This window comes from Engystomops pustulosus, chromosome 11, assembly GCF_040894005.1.
Source record: "Engystomops pustulosus chromosome 11, aEngPut4.maternal, whole genome shotgun sequence".
In the NCBI taxonomy this organism is placed as follows: domain Eukaryota; kingdom Metazoa; phylum Chordata; class Amphibia; order Anura; family Leptodactylidae; genus Engystomops; species Engystomops pustulosus.
In genome coordinates this window covers 69523964-69551762 of record NC_092421.1, presented here as the reverse complement: position 1 = coordinate 69551762, position 27799 = coordinate 69523964, and the positions used below count along the sequence as shown (strand labels likewise).

The 27799-nt window shown below is 41.9% G+C and overlaps 1 protein-coding gene and 1 long non-coding RNA gene across 3 annotated transcripts in view; one reads left to right on the top strand and one right to left on the bottom strand.

The window, feature by feature from the left end:
• LOC140106014 (uncharacterized) overlaps window positions 1-3386 on the top strand; it is a 340407-nt gene extending 337021 nt beyond the window's left edge. The window contains exon 2 of the long non-coding RNA XR_011850701.1: window positions 2418-3386. This is a non-coding gene — a long non-coding RNA (uncharacterized lncRNA). The remainder of the gene's footprint in view (window positions 1-2417) is intronic.
• Window positions 1-27799, bottom strand: part of CLCN1 (chloride voltage-gated channel 1) — a 107651-nt gene that overhangs the window by 48196 nt on the left and 31656 nt on the right. For both annotated transcript variants that reach the window (XM_072130166.1, XM_072130165.1), the window contains exons 2-10: window positions 9570-9714; window positions 9352-9483; window positions 8900-9028; window positions 7427-7560; window positions 5793-5870; window positions 2938-3016; window positions 2397-2522; window positions 295-379; window positions 112-213 (exon numbers count right to left, since the gene is read on the bottom strand). In XM_072130166.1, the coding sequence (XP_071986267.1) occupies window positions 112-213; window positions 295-379; window positions 2397-2522; window positions 2938-3016; window positions 5793-5870; window positions 7427-7560; window positions 8900-9028; window positions 9352-9483; window positions 9570-9714 (1010 nt within the window). The remainder of the gene's footprint in view (window positions 1-111; window positions 214-294; window positions 380-2396; window positions 2523-2937; window positions 3017-5792; window positions 5871-7426; window positions 7561-8899; window positions 9029-9351; window positions 9484-9569; window positions 9715-27799) is intronic.

Below are 27799 nucleotides of genomic sequence, written 5' to 3'. Positions count from 1 at the left end.
TGGCTACTTCCATATAAGGATATGTTACATACAATGGGAGGGGTTTGGTGAGATTTTGCAATAAATTAATTTGCATTTAAGATATTTGATAAAATGTATTCACATACTTACTAACGGCTCAGAAAACTGCTCAGAGTTTGGTTCTGGCGGATTCCAATCACCACCTGACGATTTAAATACACAAAAAATGCCCCGAGGAAACCGGAACAAATCCTGGATAACAGATTATTATTATAATGATGATATCCAAAGGTTTTGAGTAAATTCAATTATAAAGTTCAAGGGAGACTTTACCCAATTACTGCAAATGCTGGTAACTCCTGGAGGTCGAAGGGAAATTCCATGCGGAAGTTGGTGCGGAAAAGTGCAGTGATGGTGCCTGAAAGACAAAATCACTGTTATATTCCTTGAAAGACCTGACCACTGTTGGGAAAGTGTATACAACAACAGGATCAGACTGATGGGAGAGACTATAGGACTGTAGGATCAGACTGATGGGAGAGACTATAGGACTGTAGGATCAGACTGATGGGAGAGAGTATAGGACTGTAGGATCAGACTGATGGGAGAGAGTATAGGACTGTAGGATCAGACTGATGGGAGAGACTATAGGACTGTAGGATCAGACTAATGGGAGAGAGTATAGGACTGTAGGATCAGACTGATGGGAGAGAGTATAGGACTGTAGATTCAGACTGATGGGAGAGAGTATAGGACTGTAGGATCAGACTGATGGGAGAGAGTATAGGACTGTAGGATCAGACTGATGGGAGAGAGTATAGGACTGTAGGATCAGACAGATGGGAGAGAGTATAGGACTGTAGGATCAGACTGATGGGAGAGAGTATAGGACTGTAGGATCAGACTGATGGGAGAGACTATAGGACTGTAGGATCAGACTGATGGGAGAGAGTATAGGACTGTAGGATCAGACTGATGGGAGAGAGTATAGGACTGTAGGATCAGACTGATGGGAGAGAGTATAGGACTGTAGGATCAGACAGATGGGAGAGAGTATAGGACTGTAGGATCAGACTGATGGAAGAGAGTATAGGACTGTAGGATCAGACAGATGGGTGAGAGTATAGGACTGTAGGATCAGACTGATGGAAGAGAGTATAGGACTGTAGGATCAGACAGATGGGTGAGAGTATAGGACTGTAGGATCAGACAGATGGGTGAGAGTATAGGACTGTAGGATCAGACTGATGGAAGAGAGTATAGGACTGTAGGATCAGACAGATGGGTGAGAGTATAGGACTGTAGGATCAGACAGATGGGTGAGAGTATAGGACTGTAGGATCAGACTGATGGAAGAGAGTATAGGACTGTAGGATCAGACTGATGGGAGAGAGTATAGGACTGTAGGATTAGACTGATGGGAGAGAGTATAGGACTGTAGGATCAGACTGATGGGAGAGAGTATAGGATTATAGGATCGGACTGATGGGAGAGAGTACTGGACTAAAGGAACATAGTGATGGGAGGGAGTATAGGACTGTAGGATTAGACTGACGGGAGAGACTATAGGACTGTAGGATTAGACTGACGGGAGAGAGTATAGGACTGTAGGATCAGACTGATGGGAGAGACTATAGGAGTTCAGGATCAGACTGATGGGAGAGAGTATAGGACTGTAGGATCAGACTGATGGAAAACAGTATAGGACTTCAGGATCATACTGATAGGAGAGAGTTTAGGACTGCAGGATCAGACTGATAAGAGAAAGTATAGGACTGTAGGATCGGACTGATGGAAGAGAATATACAACTTTGGGATTAAATGTATAGTAGAGGTTATACAACTATAGGATTGGACTGCTGGGGGAATGTATAGGACTTTAGGATTGGATGGACTGATGAGAGAGTTCATGACTACAACTTCAGGATGAGACTGATGCGAGAGAGTAAACAACTTCAGGATCAAATGTATAGGAGAGAGTATACAATTTTAGGATTGGACTGAGGAGATAGTGTATAACTTCAGGATCAGAGTGATGGGAGAAAGTATATAATAACAGGATCATACTGATGGGAGAGAGTATATAATAACAGGATCATACTGATGGGAGAGAGTATATAATAACAGGATCATACTGATGGGAGAGAGTATCTGACTTAAGAACCAGACTACACACAGTTTGCTTGTAGTCTGGAGATAAATAGTCATGACAAACAAGAAGGGTAAAAAACAAAAGCTATTTGCAATGTTTCCTTGCTGTAAGACAGGAGACACGGAGTGGGTAATGTTCGGGCTGACTCATCGGTCTATCTGAGTTCTGGTTGGAGCAATTAAACCAGTAGCAAAATTCTATGTATAACTCTATGTATAAATATATAGAATATTTTTATACAATGTTTATGGTGTATTGTAAAAAGCGAGGAATCTCATCTAACCTGCATCTTTGTTCCATACAGCCAGGACCCTGAAGATGAAGGCACTGAAGGTCGCTGCAAAGAATCCACGCCAGTAGTTCCTCACCGCAAAGTAGGAAGACGTGACCTCGATGCTGAACAAGACTCCTATATAACAATTCACAGCGACAAGGGAATAATACTAAGAGCCTGTTTGTAAGAGGAACACAAAGCACACACACAAGGCAGGACATAGCATCAGACACATCAGGCAATCACTCATTCTTTGCTACTATAGGTATGTGTCGAATGTGGAGGTCTAGGTCCAAAAAAAGTTAGCATAAGCCAACAAATGTCCTCTCAAATAGCCACCATTCTTTTGAAAAACCTTGGGGTATAGACCATAGTAAGCAGTAAAATTGGACATCTGACGTCCATTGTTGTGTTAGAACATGGACCCACCAGAAGATACTATGGAACTGGTATGTTGGATGTTGTTTCTCCTAAGTGTTTCTATGTTGTGTCCTAAAAACACATGAAAAACCATTCACCAACCCACTCCACATAGAAGAATCGGACTTGCCTCCTAATGGGGTTCCAAAGCAACAGCCAACACCAACCGCGCATCCCACAGTGAGTACGTCAGTGTAATAATACGCCTGCTACTGATAGGTCATGAGTGACCACAGGACACAACCAGAAGAAAGGAAGACCAAGATATGGAAGATCCCAAAGATAAGTGATACAGTGATGGATATGGTTAGCCGAAGTTGAAGGTAGGTTGATGATGTAACCAAAGTGGACACCACAGATAAATGTACAGAAATGGAACCAATAACAAGGAAAGGAAGAAGAAATGACACAAAGGCACAAATGAGACACAAACCACAAAAAGAAAAAAAAAAGGAGATCAAATCAGCAAAGACCTCATGATATCCCTGATTGTTATAACATGCTATGCCCATGCTGCTGGAGCCTCTCCAAGGCTAGAGAAGATATCAGATCCGAGGATTTGTACCAGGATTTGATGCCTTCCAACAAATTGACCAAACACAAAAGTACGAAAGGAACTTTAGAGAGGATACAGGGCAAGATGCAAGGAGCAGTCGGAGGAGGATCAAGGATGAAAATGAATGCGAGGAACGTTAGATAGAGATTTAGTCATTGTCAATCTTCAGGGATTTACATGAGATACAACATTTTGAGAAGCCAAAGTCAAGCTTGGTTAATGTGTGACTTGATAGTGTACGTTGTATGCAGTCCAGACCTAAGGTGCCTATAAGCACTAGATAAAAGGTGGCCAAGCCTGACAACATCACTGGCAGATGACCACTATCACTATCAACTGTAATTGTACATGGCTCTATCTACATTCATGACCATGCTTGGTATGGCAGCTTTGTATCATTTACATGGGATTCCATTGCTACGAACTGTGCCTTATGGATGTGGATGGACTGAGGAAGACACTGAAGAGGTCATCTAATCTGGAGTCATAATAGAAGAAAATAAATCTACTAGAAGATGTTCTGCTCCTGCTAGCTATGGTGCTCATGTATCTCCCTCAGGTTGACAGAACACTTTAGAATCAGTCAGAAAGAAACAAAGAGCCAGAAGTCAAGAAGCCACCAAAGATGCCGGTAACATAGAGGTAACATTAATAGGCAGCACTTGCCTCCTAGTGGTGCACCAAAGCAACATCCAACCCCCACAGCACAGCCAGCGGCCAAAAGATCCAGACTTCGGTATGGGTCCTGAGTAAGGGTGTTATATATGTGAATGTATCCAACAGTTCATGGAATTGTTATTGCATTGTGTTTTCATACAATAATTGACACAATAATAATTGACACAATTTTACTATAAGACTTTACAGTATATTGTCTGTGTAATATGCATTTCTTAACAGTAGTCTCTGGCTGGGACCAGAGGGCACCTGTAGTTTTGTCTATGGAGGATCTATACCACATTCTAGAATGAAGGGACCTAAGATTCTCAAGAATGTCCCACTAGTTACTAGGATGAAGGTCTAGGTATTCCCTCAAAATCTTTAAGCCAACCATTTTCCTGGCACCATTGTTTCTAGTACACAGTCTGATAGTGGGAACCACCATAGGTGATGAGAATTGGGTATTTTATTCTCCGAAACTACTCAATTATATTTATCTGAACACTTAGTATTTCCCTTGGATCTCCCTAGTACAAGTGCTACACAACATCCTTATAAAACTGTTGCATTATGGAACCAAAAGTTCACCATCTACTGCCACATGATGTCTCTGTTCGTCTGGAAATTCCCCCCATCCCCCCCCCCCACCCCGAAGCCTCTCTGTACTATGGCACATGATGTAGCATCCCATCGTGTTTTTTTGTCCTCAAAATCATATTATGATTAAAGACCAAAAGTGTCTAGAATTGCCGATATGTTCTCGTATGTTCTCCAACTCATTAATGTCTATGGGATGGTGAGGCCCCCATGTCTATACTATGTTCGTCCAGAAAATAAGCCACTTCCCAAGTAGGATTGTTCTGAAAAATCTGTATCTCATAGTGAACCTATGCCAAGGCTTGAACTCATTTGCTGTTGATGCTGAAGACCAATTTACCCAGTGGTTGGGATGGATGTAACTATGTTTGGTGTTGTAACCTACAGCAACATAAGGATCAAGGTTAATGGGGCCCCAAACCAAGTGACAGGTTCCCATTCAATGTGGAAATGCTACGATGAGGACTGCGAATAGATGAAGTCATTAGATTTTTACTGTTAGTAAATCATGTTAAAAAATAGGAAGTATATGTCTTAAAGGTGGAGTACGTGTTATACCTGGCAACACTGGCCGTATACTTATAAGAAATACTGTATATATTGTATAAGAAATGTGGCAAGATACAATGGCCCAGATACATCACAACTGGTGCAAGCTGTCTTAGTGCAGTCTACCTCATTCATGTGCAGGGTGCACCAGATAATCTAATATTGGTGCGCAATGTTGAATTATCTGGCACAATTGGCGCTGCTATGGAAATTTTGCACACAGTTGCACCATTTTTTTGGTGCACCTTTACTATACAGTGTGCGACACAATTCTGTTGAGTCACAGTAATAAATATGTCGCAAACTCCGACCAAACACTAACAAGGCACTAAAACTAAAGTGTCGGCAACCGCGACATAAATCTGGCGCAAACACTTCATAAATACATGTGCAAGATCCAAAGATGTTATTTTTAGTGCAAAGCCAGACAAAAAACTGGTGCAGCCACAATGATATAACTTGGCCAAATTGTGTTGGGGAACTCTGCATAATAACAAGATTAGTACCAGCTAAACATTCTCCCGGCAAGTCAAAGCCAAGGCAACCAGAGCCCATACGAGTCATTGCCAGCCAAGGGCGCAATCGAAGGGAGACCAAACAAGAGGTTCCCTTCAGCTCCTTACCTCATAGACCCCACAGAACACGGACATGAACTTGCTCAGGACGGCCGCACAGATACTTGCAATGTGCACAAATGGGCCCTGAAAAACAGACAAAAGAGTGTGAATACATATCACATTTATTCCAGCATCTTCACTGATGAGGTCTACAATACAGAAACTGGTCGTCTAAGGGTAAATATTGTGCAGATCTTCAAGACTCCTGCCAGAACAGTTACATCTTATACCACGTTGGGGGGGGGGGGATTTATCAATGTGTCCCAGGTTCCGTCAGTTTAGTGGAGGAAAACCCTCGTCATTTTCTGCGCCAGATTTATCACTGTGTTAATGAATCTAGTGCAGGATAAGACTGTCGGTTTCCAGTTTAGACATACTTTAAAGTGGTCTAAACTCTCCGACACAATTTTTGTCTTACGGAACATTAAAATAGACCGCGCCCCCTTTTAGGATCAAGTCATGCCCCTTTTCCGAAGGCCACGGCCCCGCAGTCGGACAAGTCGGAAAATGGCTAAAAACAGGTCTCAAAAGCCTTGATAAATGTGGTGTAAGGCTTTTCACACAGTTTGTTGGCACAAAACCACCAGAATTGTGGCACAAGTGCGTTAATATATCCCCCTGAAAACTAACCTAGTGCTGATGAGGTCCAAAAGACAGAAACAGATCCTGAAGACACTTGAAACAAGACTGGTGCACCCTAGGCAAAGGCTCTCCATTGCTTAGGGGCCAATATGCTGATATTATCTGACGTGCAGTGGGACATCTGGTATTTGAGTTTTTGCAGGACAGAAGTTTGGCCCCCCAGATAGGGAATCCCTCCAGGACATCAACCTCACCCGTCCCATCTGATCAAGTAACGAAGCCCCATCCCAGCGCGCTATTTATAGATGAAGTTATCACGAAGCCAAAATCCAGAGCAAGAACGTTTGCTAAATGTTTGTCTTGGACACGGAAAGTTTTTGTGTTGACTTTTCCTCACATTATACATCACATGATCCCGGAAAATCAATTAGGCAGAAAAGAAGTTAAGCAATGGACACAGTGGGGGTCATTTACTAAGGTCTCCGCGGCCGCACTTTTGTCGGTTTTCCTGACTTTTTCCATTTTGCGGCGAATTCTGCTGGGATTTTGGCGCACACGATCAGATTGTGGCCCATTGGCACCAGCTTTCACGCAACAGAAATCGGGGGTGTGGCCGTCAGAAAACCCGATGGATTCAGAAAAACTGCGGAAATGAAAAACCGAATTGTGTCGCAAAATCTATCACTCGCATGCACCGAGGAATTTTTGTGGCACACTTTAAAACATTGGGCTGTGCTTTCCGGAGACTGATTGCGCCACAATTAGTAAATCTTCCCCAATGTGTCATCTCATCTCAGAGTCATCTCATAGAAATGTAAAAATGAATGAATACTCTATTATGATGTTTTAGGTCTCCATAGGGTAGGACAGTAACACTACAGTACAAGACCTCACGTCCTGGTCTCTGGGGAAGGGCTTCTGATTTGTCTAAGTCACCAAAAATGTATATTCCCCAATTAAGACATTTTTATTCTTGATCAATGACATATTTTGAAAATTTTATACCATTTTTTAATGATGATTTGAGCTACCATATGATATCCCTTAGTGCACCTCACCTCTTTTCCTAGAGGCATCCCACTCCCCAAAGAGGCCGTCAACCCAATCACTTTGGCAACAAAGGCTTTGAGGGTCAAGTATTCTTTCAGTACGACTCCTCGGAGGATAACCTTCATCTCCGGGATGCCAGAACCTTAGGAGGAACAATAACATGAATCCATGATGTCTACAGAGAATTTAATTTTACATTATTCCAAAAATTCCAAAAACATCGTCACTTTTTCCTTATTTTGAAGACACATTTATTAATCATCTATTTATTAAAAATTTATATTTGCTTAATGTTTTTGAGTATTTTGACCCTTTAAATAAGTCCTCATTTCTACCAGTACTTACATTACAACACTTATATCCAGTCTGTGATTGCAATGGTAACGTATGCACAAAAGAGAAAAGAGAGAAAAAAAAAAAATTGACTGATGAATCGGTGAAAATGGTAATTAGGGAAATTATTTTGCAGAAAATCACGTTGATCGCTCATAGAGACCAAATTTGCTTTTGAAATTCAAAAACAAATTGGGTAATTGAGTTGGTTTATCTGGTAGAAAGATCCACCAGTTGATTAGTCATTGCACCTTTTATGACATCATCCACATTAGGATGAGGCTTCAGGGTGAGGGGAAGCAACCCAATGATCATCAAAAACGAGGCAGCAAAACGGGAAAATCTGATCCTCCTCCTTCAGGTGGTTAGGATTTGGTGATATCAAAAATAATCGGAAAAAGGTCCATTGTAGTTTTTGAAAATATATACAAGGTGAGTTGAGTAAATTGAAGGAGTTCTTTATAATCACAACGCTGATGGACATTCATTCGATGTGTTCAAATGCTAATTACTACTTTCAACCAGTTTTGCCTAACTCATCCCATCCATCTACGCCAAATAGAATAGGCTTTGATAACTCGAACAATTGTCTTGGCCATAGACAACCACCCTCGGAAAAGACTAGGTCAAGAGAACCTCACAGAACTACTCTGTCCTGAAGACAACAGACCCCCATTGGTGAACAGCGTAAACATCTATGCCCACTATTTTTTGGGATGGATTAGTGTTGATTACGGAGTCAGGTTGTCCCCCTTATCAACATAGGAGATCTGTTTCTTGCAAGGAACAACATTTGTATAAGATTCGGTGGAGAAAGAAGGTTATGTTGGGACACTCGATGTGACTGGCCTCGATGGATGGCCACACTCTTAGCTGGATAAGTGACTCACACCAAGATAGAGTTTAACGATAAATCCAGCACCCAGAGACAGCTGACATGTTCTCCAGTTACTCTGACCGCCCACAAGGCTCCTCAGAGATGATCCATCTGAGATGTTCCAGCTAAGTACTTAGAAGGCTCCATAATATGGAACCAATATCGAAGAAGTAGAAGACCTTTCATGAGAAAGAAGCAATGATACAAAATACAAGACTAAAAATAGCAAATGGCCAAGGGCTGATTGGCGCCAACAATCGGATTGACTTACCTATGGCTTGGGGAGACACAATGTGGCAGAAGACTGCAGCAAATAATATAAGGACAAGAGGGTAGGACACCCAGGCGATATACTGGTACCAGACATTATTAGATGCACTGTTATACATCCACCTATAGGCTGGGTAGAAGAATAAGAGGAAAATCAAGGGTAAGACAGAATCAGACAAGAGACTGTTTAAGGGATTTTCATGATCACATTGATGGACTATCTGTAGGGGTAGGAGGGGTGGGCAGCAGCTTATCATTGCACCATTAATACTAATATGGCTGTGCCTGGTAATGCAGCTCAACCGGCTTCAACATCCTGCATCTCAATGAAGATCAATGATACCTTCATGGCTTATCGCTAAGATAGACCGTCAATGAAATATTTTCCAAAGCCCATTTCTAAGTCGTTGCGGCTGTTACATTGGTGTCTATAGTTGATATAACCAGTGTTACCCTTTAAGCTCTGTGTGCTGGCGTAGTCCATACTCCAGCTCACCAACGCCATGACGAGACCCAGAAGAACGAGGAATATCCAATCTTCTCCCAACTTTTTGATGAAATATTTCTTTACCCGATGTACACAAGCTGCAAGAAGGGAGCCATTGGTAATTTATGCGATTCAGTGCAATGATAGGGATCAGTCATGGGGGGGGGGGGGGGTCGCTGCTCACCGTGACACTTGGAGTAACACTGCTTCTGGACATCAGGGGGCTTGGTGGCACTTTCGCTTGCGCTTGTCCTTTGCTTGTCCTGTAGTAATCTGGCAGCTTCCTTACGAGCAAAATGAGAAAGTTCTTCTGTGTAGTGGCCATAGGTCTGTCAGGAGACATAAGACGGGACCCACACAAAAATTACGATGTGATGACGGTAAAATAATGACAGTAAAATAAGATGATACCTGTCTCCAACTGTCCGGGTGTTGGCCAAATGTAATTTGTGGACACTGTCAGTTCTCGATTGGTAAAGGACCAAACCAATTCTTATATCAAAGGAGTTTTCCGCTTAAAGGAGTTTTCCATAGAATATATCCTTAATATCAAATTTATGAATGTCTGACACCCAGCATCCCCATAGATATATTATTCTCAGCACCTGAAACACACAGAATGGAACTGGTTGCAGACAGTGCCATCCTTTGTATAGTGGCTGATCCGAGTCACAACAGCTTTGCTGCCATTAAAATGTATATGTAATAACCTGGTCTGACCACTACACAGAGATTGGTGCTGCCTGCTTTGTGTCCCATTCTCTGTTGATCAGCTTCCGAGAATAGCTGATCTACTGGGGTGCTGGGTGTGGACCCCACTAATCTGATATTGAGGACCTATATTTGGATATGTTATCAATATTTTAGCCTTAAAAAATTCCTTTAAGAGCAAAAGTATAACTATATGTGGTGTGTTTCTAACAATAGTATCTCAGACTGGGGAAACCACAACTCTGATTAAAGGTAGTTTCTCATTGGCCTGTGCTCCACTTCCGTTGCGCATCCGCCGAAAACACCAAAGGTTTAACATCGCTTTCAGAACATAACACCTGGTTCAGTGACGTTTCACCCATAGACATTGATTGTCTTCCGTGATCCGCATCCGTAAAAAATCAACCGACATGTTTAAAAATTTTTAATTACAGACAACGGATCAGTGACAAAATAAGCCAATGAGAAAACACCCACAGAAAACATTGGCTCACGGATGTGAAAAACAGCGCCAATGTGATAGAGCCCTAAGGGTGAGCGTCTCTTATAACATATGTAACAATCCATATGAGCCTCTTCCTTAGCCAATTATTTGTAATTGTCTTTATTTCCCTGATAAATTGTTGTTGAGTGATGATTTAGAGCAATGACATGTGATGTGCTGGAGACATATGTGATATAAGACTGGACATGGTTTACACTCACAGAGGAGCAGAACTGGGCACAATCGGCACATTTACTAAGAACAGTGCAGTCTATACTATGTGCAGTTGCTTGTGTAGTGTGCAGGGGGCGCCAGATTCAGGATTTCTGGAGCACGTTCTTCATGAATCTGGCACCCCCCGCACTGCTCCGACAGAGTGCACCACTTTTTCTGTTGTACCTTTAATATGGGGCATGCGACACAATTCTGTGAGACTTTGCATGTTAAATCTGGTGCACGGTCTGACTGAGCACTAGAACGCCAATTTCAGTGCACAAATTTCTGTCGCATTTAGAATAGTGCAACTGTGACACTAAACACTGCACTTCTTAAATACCGGTGCAAGCAGTTTGCAGCTAAAACCTTTGTAAATGTGCCCCAATGGGGTAGATTTTGCATGGGGGACAAGCCATGGAAAATCCTCATTTCAGCCAGTTTTGGCTAACACCCTGGCCTTCCGTACTTACTGACCTAGGGAAGGGGGGAGGGGGCATCAGGTGGATTTGTGACAAAATTTTCACCTTTTTGAAAATATTTTACTAGTATACCCCACAGTTCTTAGTTTGGGGGTGGATTTGGCTCACCCCCACCTCATGTTAAAGGGGTTATCCGGGCTATTTAAAAATAACAAACGTGTACTTACCTCCTCTGGCACCGCCGATGTCCAGCGCCGGGGTCCGTTTGATCTGTGCCCCTGTTTGTTTACAGGGGCACAGAAGCCGTGCACAGGGAGCTTCCGGTCCGCGATGTGCTGGGAGATGGTGTTGGATGAGAGCTTCCGGCCGACCGTAAGCTCCCTGTGCGCCACTGTATACAAAGCGGCTCACAAATGAGACGGACCGCGGCGTGGGAAATCAGCGGCGCTGGACGAGGTAAGTACATGTTTGTTTTTTTTAAATAGCCTGCCCCAGCCCGGCAATAAGTAAATTTGTATATCCGGATAATCCCTTTAATGTCTGTGACCGATGCTGACGCTGATTGTGAGTGTTACTCCTTTAAATACCTTTGGCAAAGTCAACAGTGACATTTAAATATCAAGCGCCAGGTGCTGGCACTAACCTGCCACTTTTTGTCCAATTAGGACTTAATTGTGGTTACATGTTTAATCATGGTTGGTCGGATGCAGTGTGATTGAGTGTAACACAAGCTGCTCTTGTCCAGGTTTAGGTACAGGTTCAGGTTGGGGTTCAAGGTGCAGGATACACGCTCAGGTACTGGTTTCATGTCAGCAAAACAGAACAGACAGTAGTACTACAAATCACAGGAGAAAGTATAACCAGCCCTGAGCGAACTGAGGATTGCATATTTAAAGTGTTCTCATAGCTGACTAGTTTGGCCATCCATAACTCGAATCCCCAGCTCAGAAGCAGGATTAAACCACCCAGCTTTCCACAAAACACACCCAGTGCAACCAAAAGAATCAACTCTGAAAGACAGTTGTCAATCACAGCTGCGGCAGGAAAGCCTTGAGTGTGGTTAACAAGCTCAGAACCCTGCAACAGCAGATTTCTGCACTCTCAATTCTCTTAATTTCTGATACCTTACAGACAGTATAAGACGGAGAGCACATTTTCCATACAACAGAACAAAGATATCATGATTTCCAGGTAGGACCGCTTTGCTATTAATAATTGAGGAAGAACTTATACCAGGGCTCAACCAGTAACCAAGAGAATCATAAAGGAACCCAAAACTCTAGGTGAGTAATGGCCATCTGGTCATCAGAGGACGCCAGGGTGTGGACAAATACCTGCACAACAAGGACTGGGGAATTCAACCTTCAGACACTGGGGACTGAATCAGAAGCTTATGAATAATATGATGGAATATGCTGCAGCAGGACTAGGCAGTGACCCTCTGGTAAAGCCAAACAGCCAGTCGAAGACAAACAGTAGATGACACCACCACATGGGCAAAGTTGGTCAAAGAGACCAACTGCAGCCATTCCACCATATGTATGAGAGGGACAACATCCTAACCTCCCCCAATATTTATAGGTTGTCACATATCTCCATGTTGCTGCCATAGCAATCCAAAATTTGGAGGGACAACCGGTCTTTTAGAATGTTGGTTGCCAAAGAATCTTTAGCCTGGGATACAAAGAATTTAAGTCATATGTAGATCAAGAAGTTAAGCTTCCGAGATCCACGTGGGTCAAGAGACACCAAGGAGCAGCGCCAAAGGGACAGACAGAGAAGTGGTCAAAGGAAACCCAATAGATGATGCCCCAAGATGTAGTAACCTTGGAACATCCTGTGGGAGAAGCTGGAAGAACATCGGTGGGACATGTGATGGAATCCATGAATAGATGGTACCAGTGGTGGTGAATATAGACTATGTTGACTTGGGTTTTCTAGACGATCAAGTGAAATCTGACTACAACAGACCAACGATGATGGGGCTTGCATTAATTGTGAACCCAACAAATCTCCCACATGGAAAAATGGGCATCTGGAGGACTGTTTGATCACGGAGGTGAGACAGGAGTCACATGTCATTGAGTCTGCTCTAGAAGTGTTGATCCAGAAGAAGGAATGAGAAGCCCATCAGCCTGGCAGGTTCCATCCTAAGAGGATATCCTTCCTGACAGCACCACAATAATGAGATTATTCCCAGTCCTTCCTGATCCTAATAATAGAAACATCTTCAGTTTCCAGAATGAGAGGCATCTAATTCAGAGTAAATCCAATTACTCCATCTGTTATCGCCGTACGGAGAATTCATGCCCCTCCCCCATTGCTTTTCTTTGGTTCTATGAATCTGTCGCTGATAGACCTGGAGAAACTAAATTCTACTAACCTGGAATAGATGGTTTCCCCATGAGGAGTCCTATTGACCCATTTGGACTAGCACTGTCTTATAGAAGGGCTTCCCAATGCTGGGACCCTAGACAATCAGCTGTAACCTGTGGTGTTCTGTTTTCCTATGGCACCCCTACAGGCAAAGAGAAGTATTGCTCCAATCCCAAGTATAATCAATGGGTTGTTGGTGTAATATATGGTCCTACAGAACAAGGATGGCTCTTTATAGCCATTTCTGTGGTGGTATATAGATGAAGGTCCCAAATATGTTCTCCAGTGGGGACCCCCTGTCCAATGAAATCTTTAAATGCTCTGAACTGCTGGTATATGACATATTAACAGATATTGTGTTAAAGGGAATTATCAATAGTTTAAACCATGTAGATTGTAGCCAGTGTTATGTATTGTCCCTGGAAAGATGTGTAATCAGACCTATATGTTGTTAGTAGCTGCAGGACTGTGATATATGGATTTATATTCCAGGAGTGTACTGGGAGTGTGTCCTCACACTGCTGTGCTCTGTGATCTTTGCAGCCAGAGTGACTTGCGGTCCCTGGAGGGTTGAATCAGGACTTGTGTGTACGTTGTTAGTAGCAGCGGGACTATGAGGTAAAGATTCAGAGTCCTGGTATTTGGACTCCAGACACCGATAGAGCTGATTACAGTGATAGTGCAGAGCCGGCAGCTCCCTGCACTATCCCTGTGCCTCTGGTTCTGCTTAATGTAGCAGAGCCGATGGGTGATAAAATAATGTGATGTCATCCCTGCCTGTCTGCTTCATTGATACATACAGCAACACGAGAGGAGCTGCTGCAGGGAAATGGGGAAAGGTTAGTACATGTATTTATTATTTTACTGTGGGGGCAGAATAAGAAGTGGACTGCTGGGGGGTAAAATATGAGGAGGGGCAAAATAAGAGAAAGAGCTCCTGCAGGGGTAAAATAAGAGGAGGAGCTGCTTGGGGCACAATAAGAGTTGGGGCCTCTGGGGGCAAAATAAGAGAGAGAGCTGCTTGGGGGCACAATAACAGGGGGTTTCAATATGGGAGGGACTTGGGGTACAATTTGAGGGTCCGCGCTGATTGCAGAGAGCACACTGGCTGCAGAGAGCACAGCAGTGGGAGGACACACCCCCATTGCACTTGGAGAAGCCACGAACCTTGGATATATATATCAATATATCACAGTCCTGCTGCTACTAACAACATATTCAATAGTCTGATTACACATCTCTGCAGGGACAATACATTACACCGGCTGCAGACTCAGGGTCACACTTGCTGACTGACTCCTTTCCATTTACTCCTTCTACCTCTTCCTCGTCCTCCCAGGTTTCCCTCTCTCCCTATGGAATCAGATCTCAGTCGTTACTTATTCTCTCATCTATCGGGAGGGGGAAGAGCCATCACCCTCCTAAGAATCATTCATTTGTAACATTGGGAATTCTGGGAGTTGTAGTTCTCCTTTCAGTTCTTCCATAGCCGCTTGCTATATACTGTATTAATAAGGGATTATTTAGAAACACATGTAGCAGTTTTATTGCCTCTATGAGACTCAGATTCCTGAAATTTTTCTATCCCGTTCTCGACAAAGTATTAATTTATTTTTAATTAAAGGTACACGATAAGAATTAATGGGTGAGATAACGATTACTGTACAATCCTCTCCGCAGCTTTAACTTTCACCTAAAGGCAATCAATCAATAAGAAATCTGTCAATATCCCATCAGTCGTAGAGCTGATACACAGCTTCTACTTAATGGTTAACTACAGTGTGTTCCTGCTGTATGGATCACAAAGTATTACTCTATGTACTGTAAGTATGTACAACCGGAGGGAAGGGGGGCACAAGGTGGTCCGCACTGATTTCACACCTACAGAAGGAGAACCTATGGGTGTTCACCTGTACATGAGGCAACTATAGGTGTTCACTTATGAATGGGTCACTTATGGAAGTAAAGCCGATTGTACATAGTGTCCTATCTGCAGGCAGCATGTTATAGAGCAGGAGGAGCTGAGCAGATTGTACATAGTGTCCTATCTGCAGGCAGCATGTTATGGAGCAGGAGGAGCTGAGCACATTGTACAGTGTCCTATCTGCAGGCAGCATGTTATAGAGCGGGAGGAGCTGAGGAGATTGTACATAGTGTCCTATCTGCAGGCAGCATGTTATAGAGCGGGAGGAGCTGAGGAGATTGTACATAATGTCCTATCTGCAGCTATAATGTAGATATAAAGAGAGATGATAGATAGAAGGATAGATAGATAGATAGATACGAGATAGATAGATAGATAGATAGATAGATATGATAGGTGGATAGATAGATATGATATAGATAGATATGAGATAGGTAGATATGAGATAGATAGATATGAGATGGATAGATAGATATGAGATGGATAGATAGATAGATAGATAGATAGATAGATAGATAGATAGATAGATAGATAGATAGATAGATAGATAGCACTAGAGCCTGCATGAAGACTATTCTGATATTTCAGCCAATGATAATGGTGGCCATTTACGGTCAGGTCCTCAGTGATTCTGTATTACAAGCTGGAGCGGATCTGGCTGCTCTGCTGGTTCAGTTGAGGCCTCTCAGTTCATGCGAATCTCAGGGCTATAAATATCCGGGCAGCGAGGATGAGGAATGGAGCGAGCTCAGCAGTCAGACCCTGCAGACGGTGTTTACCCCAAATCCCCAGGACACCGGAATAATAAAACAAACTTCATTATTCCACTGACTGGTGTAACATGTCCCAGTACTCCAGGGATCAGCCCCGGGGCCGCTATATTAGAGCCAAACATATCAAGGGTTAATGGGCCACCAATACTCGGGGGCAGGGTCAGGAGTGGCTGGGGGTACTATGGAAGAGGAGGAGACTTTGATTGCACATTACTCTAATAATGGACAAATCCCAAATATATTATACTCTGATATATATATATATATATATATATATATATATACATTGTATTGTACCAGGTACAGCAGTAAGATGTTGTATTGTCCTGTATTATGTAATGTGACATTGTATTGTAGTGTAAATTAGTTGCACTGTACATTCTGTGATCTTGTATTTTGCTCCCACATTATATCACACTGTATATCAGTGTTATATTTTGCATTATTCATATAATGTTGGATATTATGTATCTTATTATATATTGTACTTGTATATTGTATATTGTATATATAGTCTTTTACTATAATATTCCTTGTATTAGTCACATATTACATTGTGTATAACGATGTTGTGTGTCACATTATATTGCATTGTGTTGTATGATGTTTATGTTATTTACTATATTATAGGAAATGGTAATTGTATTGTAATATTGGCCATAAATACAATATTATATATAATAGTCTAATATTCCATTGCATAGACATGAATGATATTGTATTGCACCATGTTACTGAACAGTACGATATATTTTATATACGGGTCACTGAACATTTGATGGCTTTTTGTAAGGGGCTGAATCCCATCAGTGATTTACACGATTACCAAAGTAACAACATAAAACCTTTATTATTCATAAAACGTGATGATAATTAGAGAACAGCAATGACTGGAGCACAGAGAAAGATTATAACATTTTCTGCAGGTCCCAGCAGTCACCAGTCAGTAGGGAGCACAGGACCTCAGCCCCGGCCACAGGACATCACTAGTCTCTCACATGTCTGCTGGGATCTGATCCGCTCTTCTTCCAGTCTCTTCTACAGGTCTGTGACTTGTGGGTTTCTTGGCCTTAACTTTGTCACTAAGTATTTTCCATAGATTTTCTATTGGGTTTCAATCAGGACTCTGGGCTATGGCCATTTCAAGGAACTGCTTTACTCGTTTTACTGTGTGATAGGTGGCATTAGCCTGACTGAATGAACGCAAGGAAGGAACCACAAGTTGTTGAAGAAAGTTCTGATGCTTACATTCACTCTGCTATGTAGCTCTACGAGAGGTCCAACTCCTACTGCCAAAAAACATTCCCCAAACCATGACACTTCCTCCACCACCTTTCACTGACTTCTTTACACACTTTGGTTTCAGTCTTCCCCCAGTTTGTTAACGAACGTAATGTTTCCCATCAGATCCAAATAAATGAAACTGGCTTTCATCACTAAAATGACCTGTGGACGCTTCTCCTCTGTCCACACAACATGCTCTTCAGTAAAGGTGAGTCTAGGCCTCCTGCTAACGAGAGGTTTGGTCTCTGTAGAGCGGGCTTTGTGACACTGTGACAGACCCTTACCCTGTTCTGTGCTGAAATGGAGAGCAATTCCATCTCTAGTGATGAGACGATTTCCCACGGAGATTTTCTGCATTATTCTGTCCTCTCTTGCATTTGTCTTTTGGGGGTGACCGGCCTTCTTGGGCTGATAGGGTCAAACCTTTTAGCAATTGCTAAGTAAAGAATACACCAATGTATGCATGCTACAAAGTTGCAGCTGCACCAGTCATTCCCCCACAGAGCTAATTTTTTTAGTTCACCAGCACCAGGAGCATGCGATTTCCATAGGGGCGATATTTAAAAGCACATTGCACCGGCTACATTTATAGCAAAGCCTTGAAAACTTTACAGATTCTTGTAGTTGTGAAGTAATTTCTGCATTCCAAAGGATTCTGATCTCATGGTTTTAAAAAAATTATCTATTTTATTAACCCTTTAAAAATGTCACTTAAAAAGATACCCGCTACCCAGTCAGCTCACGGCCAGACCATGTAACGAATCGTCACAAATTTTGGTATGCAGACAGGGGAGCAATTGGGCTAAGACATACTCTGAGCTCCGTCCTCAAAAATGAGCGGTTCCGGAATAATACAGCATCAAATGACAGGCATATCTGGCCTTCCATTGAGAATTATGGAATGAGTAAGGATGCCTATGGATTGCCTGGATGAACTGGACAACGTGGAAAACACCCAACAGTAAGACTTAGGCCCCTTCCACACTAGCGTTTTTCACGCGCGAGTTCTGCGCTTGCTTTTGACGCGCAGAACTTGCATTGCACTCTGTCCCATTGTTTCCAATGGGCCTTTCCTGATCAGCATTTTATTTTCACGCGCGTGCTTGCATTTGTTTTGACACGCGTCAAAATCGCAGCATGCTCTACTTTTGCGTTTCACGCGCGTTTTCCCCGCCCCATTCAAGTCTATGGAGACGCAATGCGTTTTAAACGGATGGGTTGCTAGGTGACATGAATAATTCCCCTGCTCGAGATCGAGCATTTAATTAAAAAAACACAGTGAAGAACAGTGAAGAATAGAATAAAAACAGTGAACACAGTGAACACAGTGACCACAGGATCATTTAAGTGAAAAACACAGTGCAGAACACAGTGCAGAATAGATTACAGATGTGCGGCACATCTGCTAACTTGTCGGGAGATACGCGCGGAACGGTGCGCCCAAAATAGCATGTGAAGAACAATATATATATGTGTGAAGAACACATTGCAGATATATGGAAACATCTGCAATGTGTTCTTCACACACATATATATTGTTCTTCACATGCTATTTTGTTCGCACCGTTCCGCGCGGATCTCCCGACAAGTAAGCAGATGTGCCGAACATCTGTAATCTATTCTTCACTGTGTTCTGCACTGTGTTTTTATCTTAAATGATCCTGTGTTCACTGTGTACAATGATTTTATTCTATTCTTCACTGTTCTTCACATCTGCTGACTTGTCGGGAGATAATATACACGCGTGAACAGTGAAGAATAGATTGCAGATGTTTGCATACATCTGATCACTTATCAGAAGACATTCTTTTTCAATTAAATTTTATTCCCAAACCATGGTCCCTATGAAAAATGCTCGAGTCTCCCATTGACTTAAAAAATGCGCGTGAAAAACGCACCGAAAACGCAAGAAAAACGCTAACAACACGCGCGTGAAAAACGCAAAAACGCTAATGACTCCAAGGAAAAATGGAACAAAAACGCAGCCAAAAACGTCAGTTTTTCACGCATTGCACCCTGATGAGAAACGCTAGTGTGGAAGGGGCCTTAAGATGATGGACTGAAGCTATCAGTGTAATGATCCGCTTTAGATAAAATAAGTGCCTAATATATGTGCAATTGTTTTATGTACTTTATGTATGTTTATTAACCCTTTAACGATCTGGCCCTATTTTATTTTTTCATTTTCATTTTTCACCCCCCACCTTTAAAAATCTATAACTTTTTTATTTTTCCACGTACAGAGCTGTGTGATGGCTTGTTTTCTGCATAACAAATTGCACTTCATAGTGACGGTATTTAATTTTCCATGTCAAGTACTGGGAATCAGGAAAAAAATTCCAAATGCAGTGAAAATGGTGAAAAAAGCATTTGCGCCGTTTTCTCGTGGGCTTGGATTTGACAGCTTTCACTGTGCCCCCCAAATGACCTGTGCACTTTATTCTTTGGGTTGATGCAATTACAGGGATACCAAATTTGTATAAGTTTTATAATGTTTTCATACATTTACAAAAATTAAAACCTCCTGTACAAAAAATTTTGGGGTGATTTTGCCGGCTTCTGGCGCTAATAAACTTTTTTATACTTTGGTGTGCGGAGCTGTGGGTGGTGTCACTTTTTGCAACTTTTGATGACGTTTTCAATGCTACCATTTTTAGGACTAAATGGTCTTTTGATCACTTTTTATAGAATTTTTTATGTTTTTCAAAATGTAAAAAAAAAATGCCATTTTCAACTTCAGCCGCTATTTTCCATTACGGGGTTAAACCCAATGAAAAAAACTTATCATATTTTGATAGATTGGGATTTTTTTTAACGTTGTGATACCTAATGGGTTTATGATTTTTACTGTTTATTTATATTTATATCAGTTCTAGGGAAATGGGGTGATTTGAATTTTTTTTTTTTTAATTTTTACTATTTTTCAGACTCCCTAGGGTACTTTAACCCTAGGTTGTCTGATTGATCCTACCATATACTACATACTACAGTATGGCAGTATATGGGGATTTTCCTCATTTATTACAATGTGCTGATCGCATTTACTGCAGTTTGCACCACTATTAGTAAATGTGCCCCATTGTGTTGTACTCTGTAATATTATACCCATATTATAGCCATCACTCATCCCTCATGTAGTGCAGTAAGAGGCAGCTGGAAATGATGTTAGATCATCACTCGTCACTCAATAGCCTCAAAATGTACAGTACAAATCCTTTTAAAAGGTCTGCATTTCCAAACCCTCATGCAATACTATATTTGTCCTGTGGAGGTGCTGCATGGAAACTGAGCACTTCATGCCAGATTCCCCCTACTAATCATAGCTGAGAGTTCGGGCATCCCTTTAACAAGAAGGGGTTTTGTAGTATGAAGAATACAATATTGATAAACATTTGCAGAATCTTTGTATCAATATGAGACAGGATTATTCTGACCCCAAATCTGGGAGTCCCAGTATTATATAATGGGGCCATTTCTCCTGTGATGTTCCTGTCCACACCGCTGTCTGGTCTCTGTATGGGAATGACAGCTTTATGAGTTCTGTTATTCAGAGCCAAATATAGAAGAAGTAAATATAGATGCATGAAGGTAACCTCCAGGCTCAAGGTACTTGAGTTACTGGGGGGAAACACAAGGAGGAGATGTGATAAAATTCATGGGAATTTTAAAGCAACATTTCAAAATTTAAAATTTTGAAATTTTCCGGAATCCTAAATGGCAACATCCCTGCAGTTACCAGCAACGGCCCATCTCTCAATCCCATAACAGTGAAACATTAATGAAAAGATCTTGTATAAAGCAGCAGGGGTTGTCAGAACTACAATGGGGACGTATTGGTTGTCACCCATCACCCAAAAGTAGAGAAATTATAATATTCAATAATGGGGTAATCCCATATATGACTAGGATGTGCTATGGATTTAGGATCATCGAGACCCCACAGATCCACAGAATGTTCCACTTGTAAGTATTCCTGGGCGGCTCTGTGCAGGACAACCTTAAAGGGGATGAATCATTGCTTTTAGCTCCTTCCTTCCTTCTTCTGTGAGACTAGTTATATCCCGCACAAGTCACATTACATACAGTGGGCCACATTTATCACTTTTGTGCGCCTAAGTGTAGTAGTTGCGCCTAAATTCAGGCGCACTGTTTTGCCAGAATTATCACAAGCTACAACCATCTGTGATAAGTATATTTCCTGCCTCTTATTAATCACTTTACTTTAAAACAGTTTAGGCGCAGTTTAGGCGCAATGTTAGATTCGGGCACTTACATGTGATCCTGCTACAAGCTCCTCTCTGCTTCTCCCACAGCCCAGAATGAAGATAACACTCACAGCAGCACCCAGGTGTGTGACACCTTGCACCCAGTGACCTCCTCAGTAGTGGATTCTCCTGGAAGGAATCCCCCAGTGCTGGTCTCCTGCTGCACCCCTGTAATTCTGGCCAGTATTCCCCTCAGATACTGTGCAGAATTACATGGGGGACACTTGTATGTAGTATCTGCAAACTTCTCTTGCTCTTGCTGTGAGCTCAGGAGTTTGCAGAATATTTTGTAAATAGAAGGTGATGAACTGTAAATAGAGTCTGCAGCTCCTGTCTGTAATGTATCTAATGTATCTATTATATGTTCCAGTGTCTGGCTGAGCTCTGCTGCTAGAAATGAGCTGTTCTGCAAAGGGGCTCAGTGCTTTCTTCTCAGATAACGCCACCTTCGGGCTGGAGTGTTTTTGCGCCCGTTTTTGCGCCTAAATGAAAACGTAGCAAGTGATGAATATCATTAGGCGCAGCAAAACATCTGGATTGGTAAAATAGATGAGCGAAAGCTGGTTATTTTTGCTGCGCGGCTAGTTTGGCGTTTAATCGCAAAAATGGCGCAAAAACGGTGCGCCTGAATGAAAAGGCGCAAAAACAACAGAAAAAACGAGTGATACATGTGGCCCAGTATGTGTGATCGGGCTTTGTTCATCATGAAGCATCATCAGTGTAGGATGTGGCCTACTGATGTCTCTCGGTTACTCTTCCAGTCTCTCTGTATCTCTGGGACAATCCACTGATGTCTCTTTGTGACTCTTCCAGTCTCCCTGTGACTCTTCCAGTCTCTCTATCTCTGATACAACCCACTGATGTCTCTTTGTTACTCTTCCAGTCTCTCTGTGACTCTTCCAGTCTCTCTGTGACTCTTCCAATCTATCTCTATCTCTGGTACAACCCGCTGATGTTTCTTTGTTACTCTTCCAGTCTCTCTGTTACTCTTCAAGTCTCTCTGTATCTCTGGTACAACCCACTGATGTCTCTTTGTTACTCTTCCAGTCTCTCTGTGACTCTTCCAGTCTCTCTGTGACTCTTTCAGTCTCTCTAGTACAACCGGCTGATGTTTCTTTGTTACTCTTCCAGTCTCTCTGTTACTCTTCCAGTCTCTCTGTATCTCTGGTACAACCCGCTGATGTTTCTTTGTTACTCTTCCAGTCTCTCTGTGACTCTTCCAGTCTCCCTGTGACTCTTCCAGTCTCTCTGTAACTCTTCCAGTCTCCCTGTGACTCTTCCAGTCTCTCTGTGACTCTTCCAGTCTCTCTGTATCTCTGGTACAACCCACTGATGTTTCTTTGTTACTCTTGCTGTCTCTCTGTTACTCTTGCAGTCTCTCTGTTACTCGTGCAGTCTCTCTGTGACTCTTCCAGTCTGTCTGTGACTCTTCCAGTCTCTTTGTGACTCTTCCAGTCTCTTTGTAACTCTTCCAGTCTCTCTGTATCTCTGGTACAACCCACTGATGTTTCTTTGTTACTCTTGCAGTCTCTCTGTTACTCTTGCAGTCTCTCTGTTACTCTTGCAGTCTCTCTGTTACTCGTGCAGTCTCTCTGTGACTGTTCCAGTCTGTCTGTGACTCTTCCAGTCTCTTTGTGACTCTTCCAGTCTCTTTGTAACTCTTCCAGTCTCTCTGTATCTCTGGTACAACCCACTGATGTCTCTTTGTTACTCTTGCAGTCTCTCTGTTACTCTTGCAGTCTCTCTGTTACTCGTGCAGTCTCTCTGTGACTCTTCCAGTCTGTCTGTGACTCTTCCAGTCTCTTTGTGACTCTTCCAGTCTCTTTGTAACTCTTCCAGTCTCTCTGTATCTCTGGTACAACCCACTGATGTCTCTTTGTTACTCTTCCAGTCTCTCTGTGACTCTTCCAGATGCTGTTTCAGTATCTATATCTCTAATACAACCTAATGACTCGGTGACCACTTCTGTCTGCTTGAAGTCTCAAAATGGTGAGATACTCCTGACCAATCATTAGGTTCCCTCTTGGTCTGATGAAGTCAGAATATGAACAGCATGATGAGGAGGGCTGTTTATATACCAATCTTAATTGAATCAGGACATATGTAGGGGGATTTGTGAATTAAACACCTGTTGTTAATTTTGCTTTAAAGGTATTTGTTAGGAAACAGCAAATTGTGCAAAACGTAATGAAACTTGGAACAGTTTGAGATTTGTAGTCAAGGGTTTATAGAAGGTCACATTAAGTTTAGAGGGCGTTTTAGAATCATCCTAAATTTCACCTGCAAGCCAAGTATCTGAAGTCCACAGTCTAACGCTGTCCAGAAACCATGGAGGAAACCATGGAGGATTATCAAGTCCTGGAATGGTAATTCCTATAATACTCTAGTACCAGTGCCCGCTATATGGGGCGCCTGTCTCTTTAATAACTGGTCGCCCGTGCTCTTTCAGGGGCGCTGCTGTCTGGCACCGTTCTGAATTCTCTCACAGGGACTGCGGCAGCTGCTTGTAAAATCTCACACGCTGATCCCAGGTGTCTTCAAGACGTCTCCTGGTCACCAGTACAAGGCAGCAACATATATACACAAAGTGCACAGTGTGTACCCCAGAGGGGCAAATTATACAGGGGGACATGCAAATACCCCTGCCCTGCCTGGACACATCAATTCATGTGTTTTCTCAAGTCATAGACATTGTATTTAATTTTGTGTACATATATCATTATATACAGGGGATCCCCAGGTTATACCAGCTGTACATATATCATTATATACAGGAGATCCCCAGGTTATACCAGCTGTACATATATCATTATATACAGGAGATCCCCAGGTTATACCAGCTGTACATATATCATTATATACAGGGGATCCCCAGGTTATACCAGCTGTACATATATCATTATATACAGGAGAGCCCCAGGTTATACCAGCTGTACATATATCATTATATACAGGAGATCCCCAGGTTATACCGGCTGTACATATATCATTATATACAGGAGATCACCAGGTTATACCAGCTGTACATATATCATTATATACAGGAGATCACCAGGTTATACCAGCTGTACATATATCATTATATACAGGAGATCCCCGGGTTATACCGGCTGTACATATATCATTATATACAGGAGATCCCCAGGTTATACCAGCTGTACATATATCATTATATACAGGAGATCCCCAGGTTATACCGGCTGTACATATATCATTATATACAGGAGATCCCCAGGATATACCAGCTGTACATATATCATTATATACAGGAGATCCCCAGGTTATACCAGCTGTACATATATCATTATATACAGGAGATCCCCAGGTTATACCAGCTGTACATATATCATTATATACAGGAGATCCCCAGGTTATACCGGCTGTACATATATCATTATATACAGGAGATCGCCAGGTTATACCAGCTGTACATATATCATTATATACAGGAGATCCCCAGGTTATGCCAGCTGTACATATATCATTATATACAGGAGATCCCCAGGTTATACCAGCTGTACATATATCACTATATACAGGAGATCCCCAGGTTATACCGGCTGTACATATATCATTATATACAAGAGATCCCCAGGTTATACCAGCTGTACATATATCATTATATACAGGGGATCCCCAGGTTATACCAGCTGTACATATATCATTATATACAGGAGATCCTCAGGTTATACCAGCTGTACATATATCACTATATACAGGAGATCCCCAGGTTATACCGGCTGTACATATATCATTATATACAAGAGATCCCCAGGTTATACCAGCTGTACATATATCATTATATACAGGAGATCCCCAGGTTATTCCAGCTGTACATATATCATTATATACAGGAGATCCCCAGGTTATACCGGCTGTACATATATCATTATATACAGGAGATCCCCAGGTTATACCAGCTGTACATATATCATTATATACAGGAGATCCCCAGGTTATACCAGCTGTACATATATCATTATATACAGGAGATCCCCAGGTTATACCAGCTGTACTTATATCATTATATACAGGAGATCCCCAGGTTATACCGGCTGTACATATATCATTATATACAGGAGATCCCCAGGTTATAGCAGCTGTACATATATCATTATATACAGGAGATCCCCAGGTTATACCAGCTGTACATATATCATTATATACAGGAGATCCCCAGGTTATACCGCTGTACATATATCATTATATACAGGAGATCCCCAGGTTATACCAGCTGTACATATATCATTATATACAGGAGATCCCCAGGTTATACCAGCTGTACATATATCATTATATACAGGAGATCCCCAGGTTATAGCAGCTGTACATATATCATTATATACAGGAGATCCCCAGGTTATACCAGCTATACATATATCATTATATACAGGAGATCCCCAGGTTATTGCAGCTGTACATATATCATTATATACAGGAGATCCCCAGGTTATACCAGCTGTACATATATCATTATATACAGGAGATCCCCAGGTTATACCAGCTGTACATATATCATTATATACAGGAGATCCCCAGGTTATAGCAGCTGTACATATATCATTATATGCAGGAGATCCCCAGGTTATACCAGCTGTACATATATCATTATATACAGGAGATCCCCAGGTTACACCAGCTGTACATATATCATTATATACAGGAGATCCCCAGGTTATACCAGCTGTACATATATCATTATATACAGGAGATCCCCAGGTTATGCCAGCTGTACATATATCATTATATACAGGAGATCCCCAGGTTATACCAACTGTACATATATCATTATATACAGGAGATCCCCAGGTTATACCAGCTGTACATATATCATTATATACAGGAGATCCCCAGGTTATAGCAGCTGTACATATATCATTATATACAGGAGATCCCCAGGTTATACCAACTGTACATATATCATTATATACAGGAGATCCCCAGGTTATACCAGCTGTACATATATCACTATATACAGGAGATCCCCAGGTTATACCAGCTGTACATATATCATTATATACAGGAGAACCCCAGGTTATACCGGCTGTACATATATCATTATATACAGGAGATCCCCAGGTTATACCAGCTGTACATATATCATTATATACAGGAGATCCCCAGGTTATACCAGCTGTACATATATCATTATATACAGGAGATCCCCAGGTTATACCAGCTGTACATATATCACTATATACAGGAGATCCCCAGGTTATAGCAGCTGTACATATATCATTATATACAGGAGATCCCCAGGTTATACCAGCTGTACATATATCACTATATACAGGGGATCCCCAGGTTATACCAGCTGTACATATATCATTATATACAGGAGATCCCCAGGTTATACCGGCTGTACATATATCATTATATACAGGAGATCCCCAGGTTATGCCAGCTGTACATATATCATTATATACAGGAGATCCCCAGGTTATACCGGCTGTACATATATCATTATATACAGGGGATCCCCAGGTTATACCAGCTGTACATGTATCATTATATACAGGAGATCCCCAGGTTATACCGGCTGTACATAGATCATTATATACAGGAGATGCCCAGGTTATACCGGCTGTACATATATCATTATATACAGTAGATCCCCAGGTTATACCAGCTGTACATATATCATTATATACAGGAGATCCCCAGATTATACCAGCTGTACATATATCATTATATACAGGCGGTCCCTATGTTATACCGGCTGTACATATATCATTATATACAGGAGATCCCCAGGTTATACCAGCTGTACATATATCATTATATACAGGAGATCCCCAGGTTATACCAGCTGTACATATATCATTATATACCGGAGATCCCCAGGTTATACCGGCTGTACATATATCATTATATACAGGAGATCCCCAGGCTATACCGGCTGTACATATATCATTATATACAGGAGATCCCTAGGTTATACCGTGTTCCACATCCTATAGAT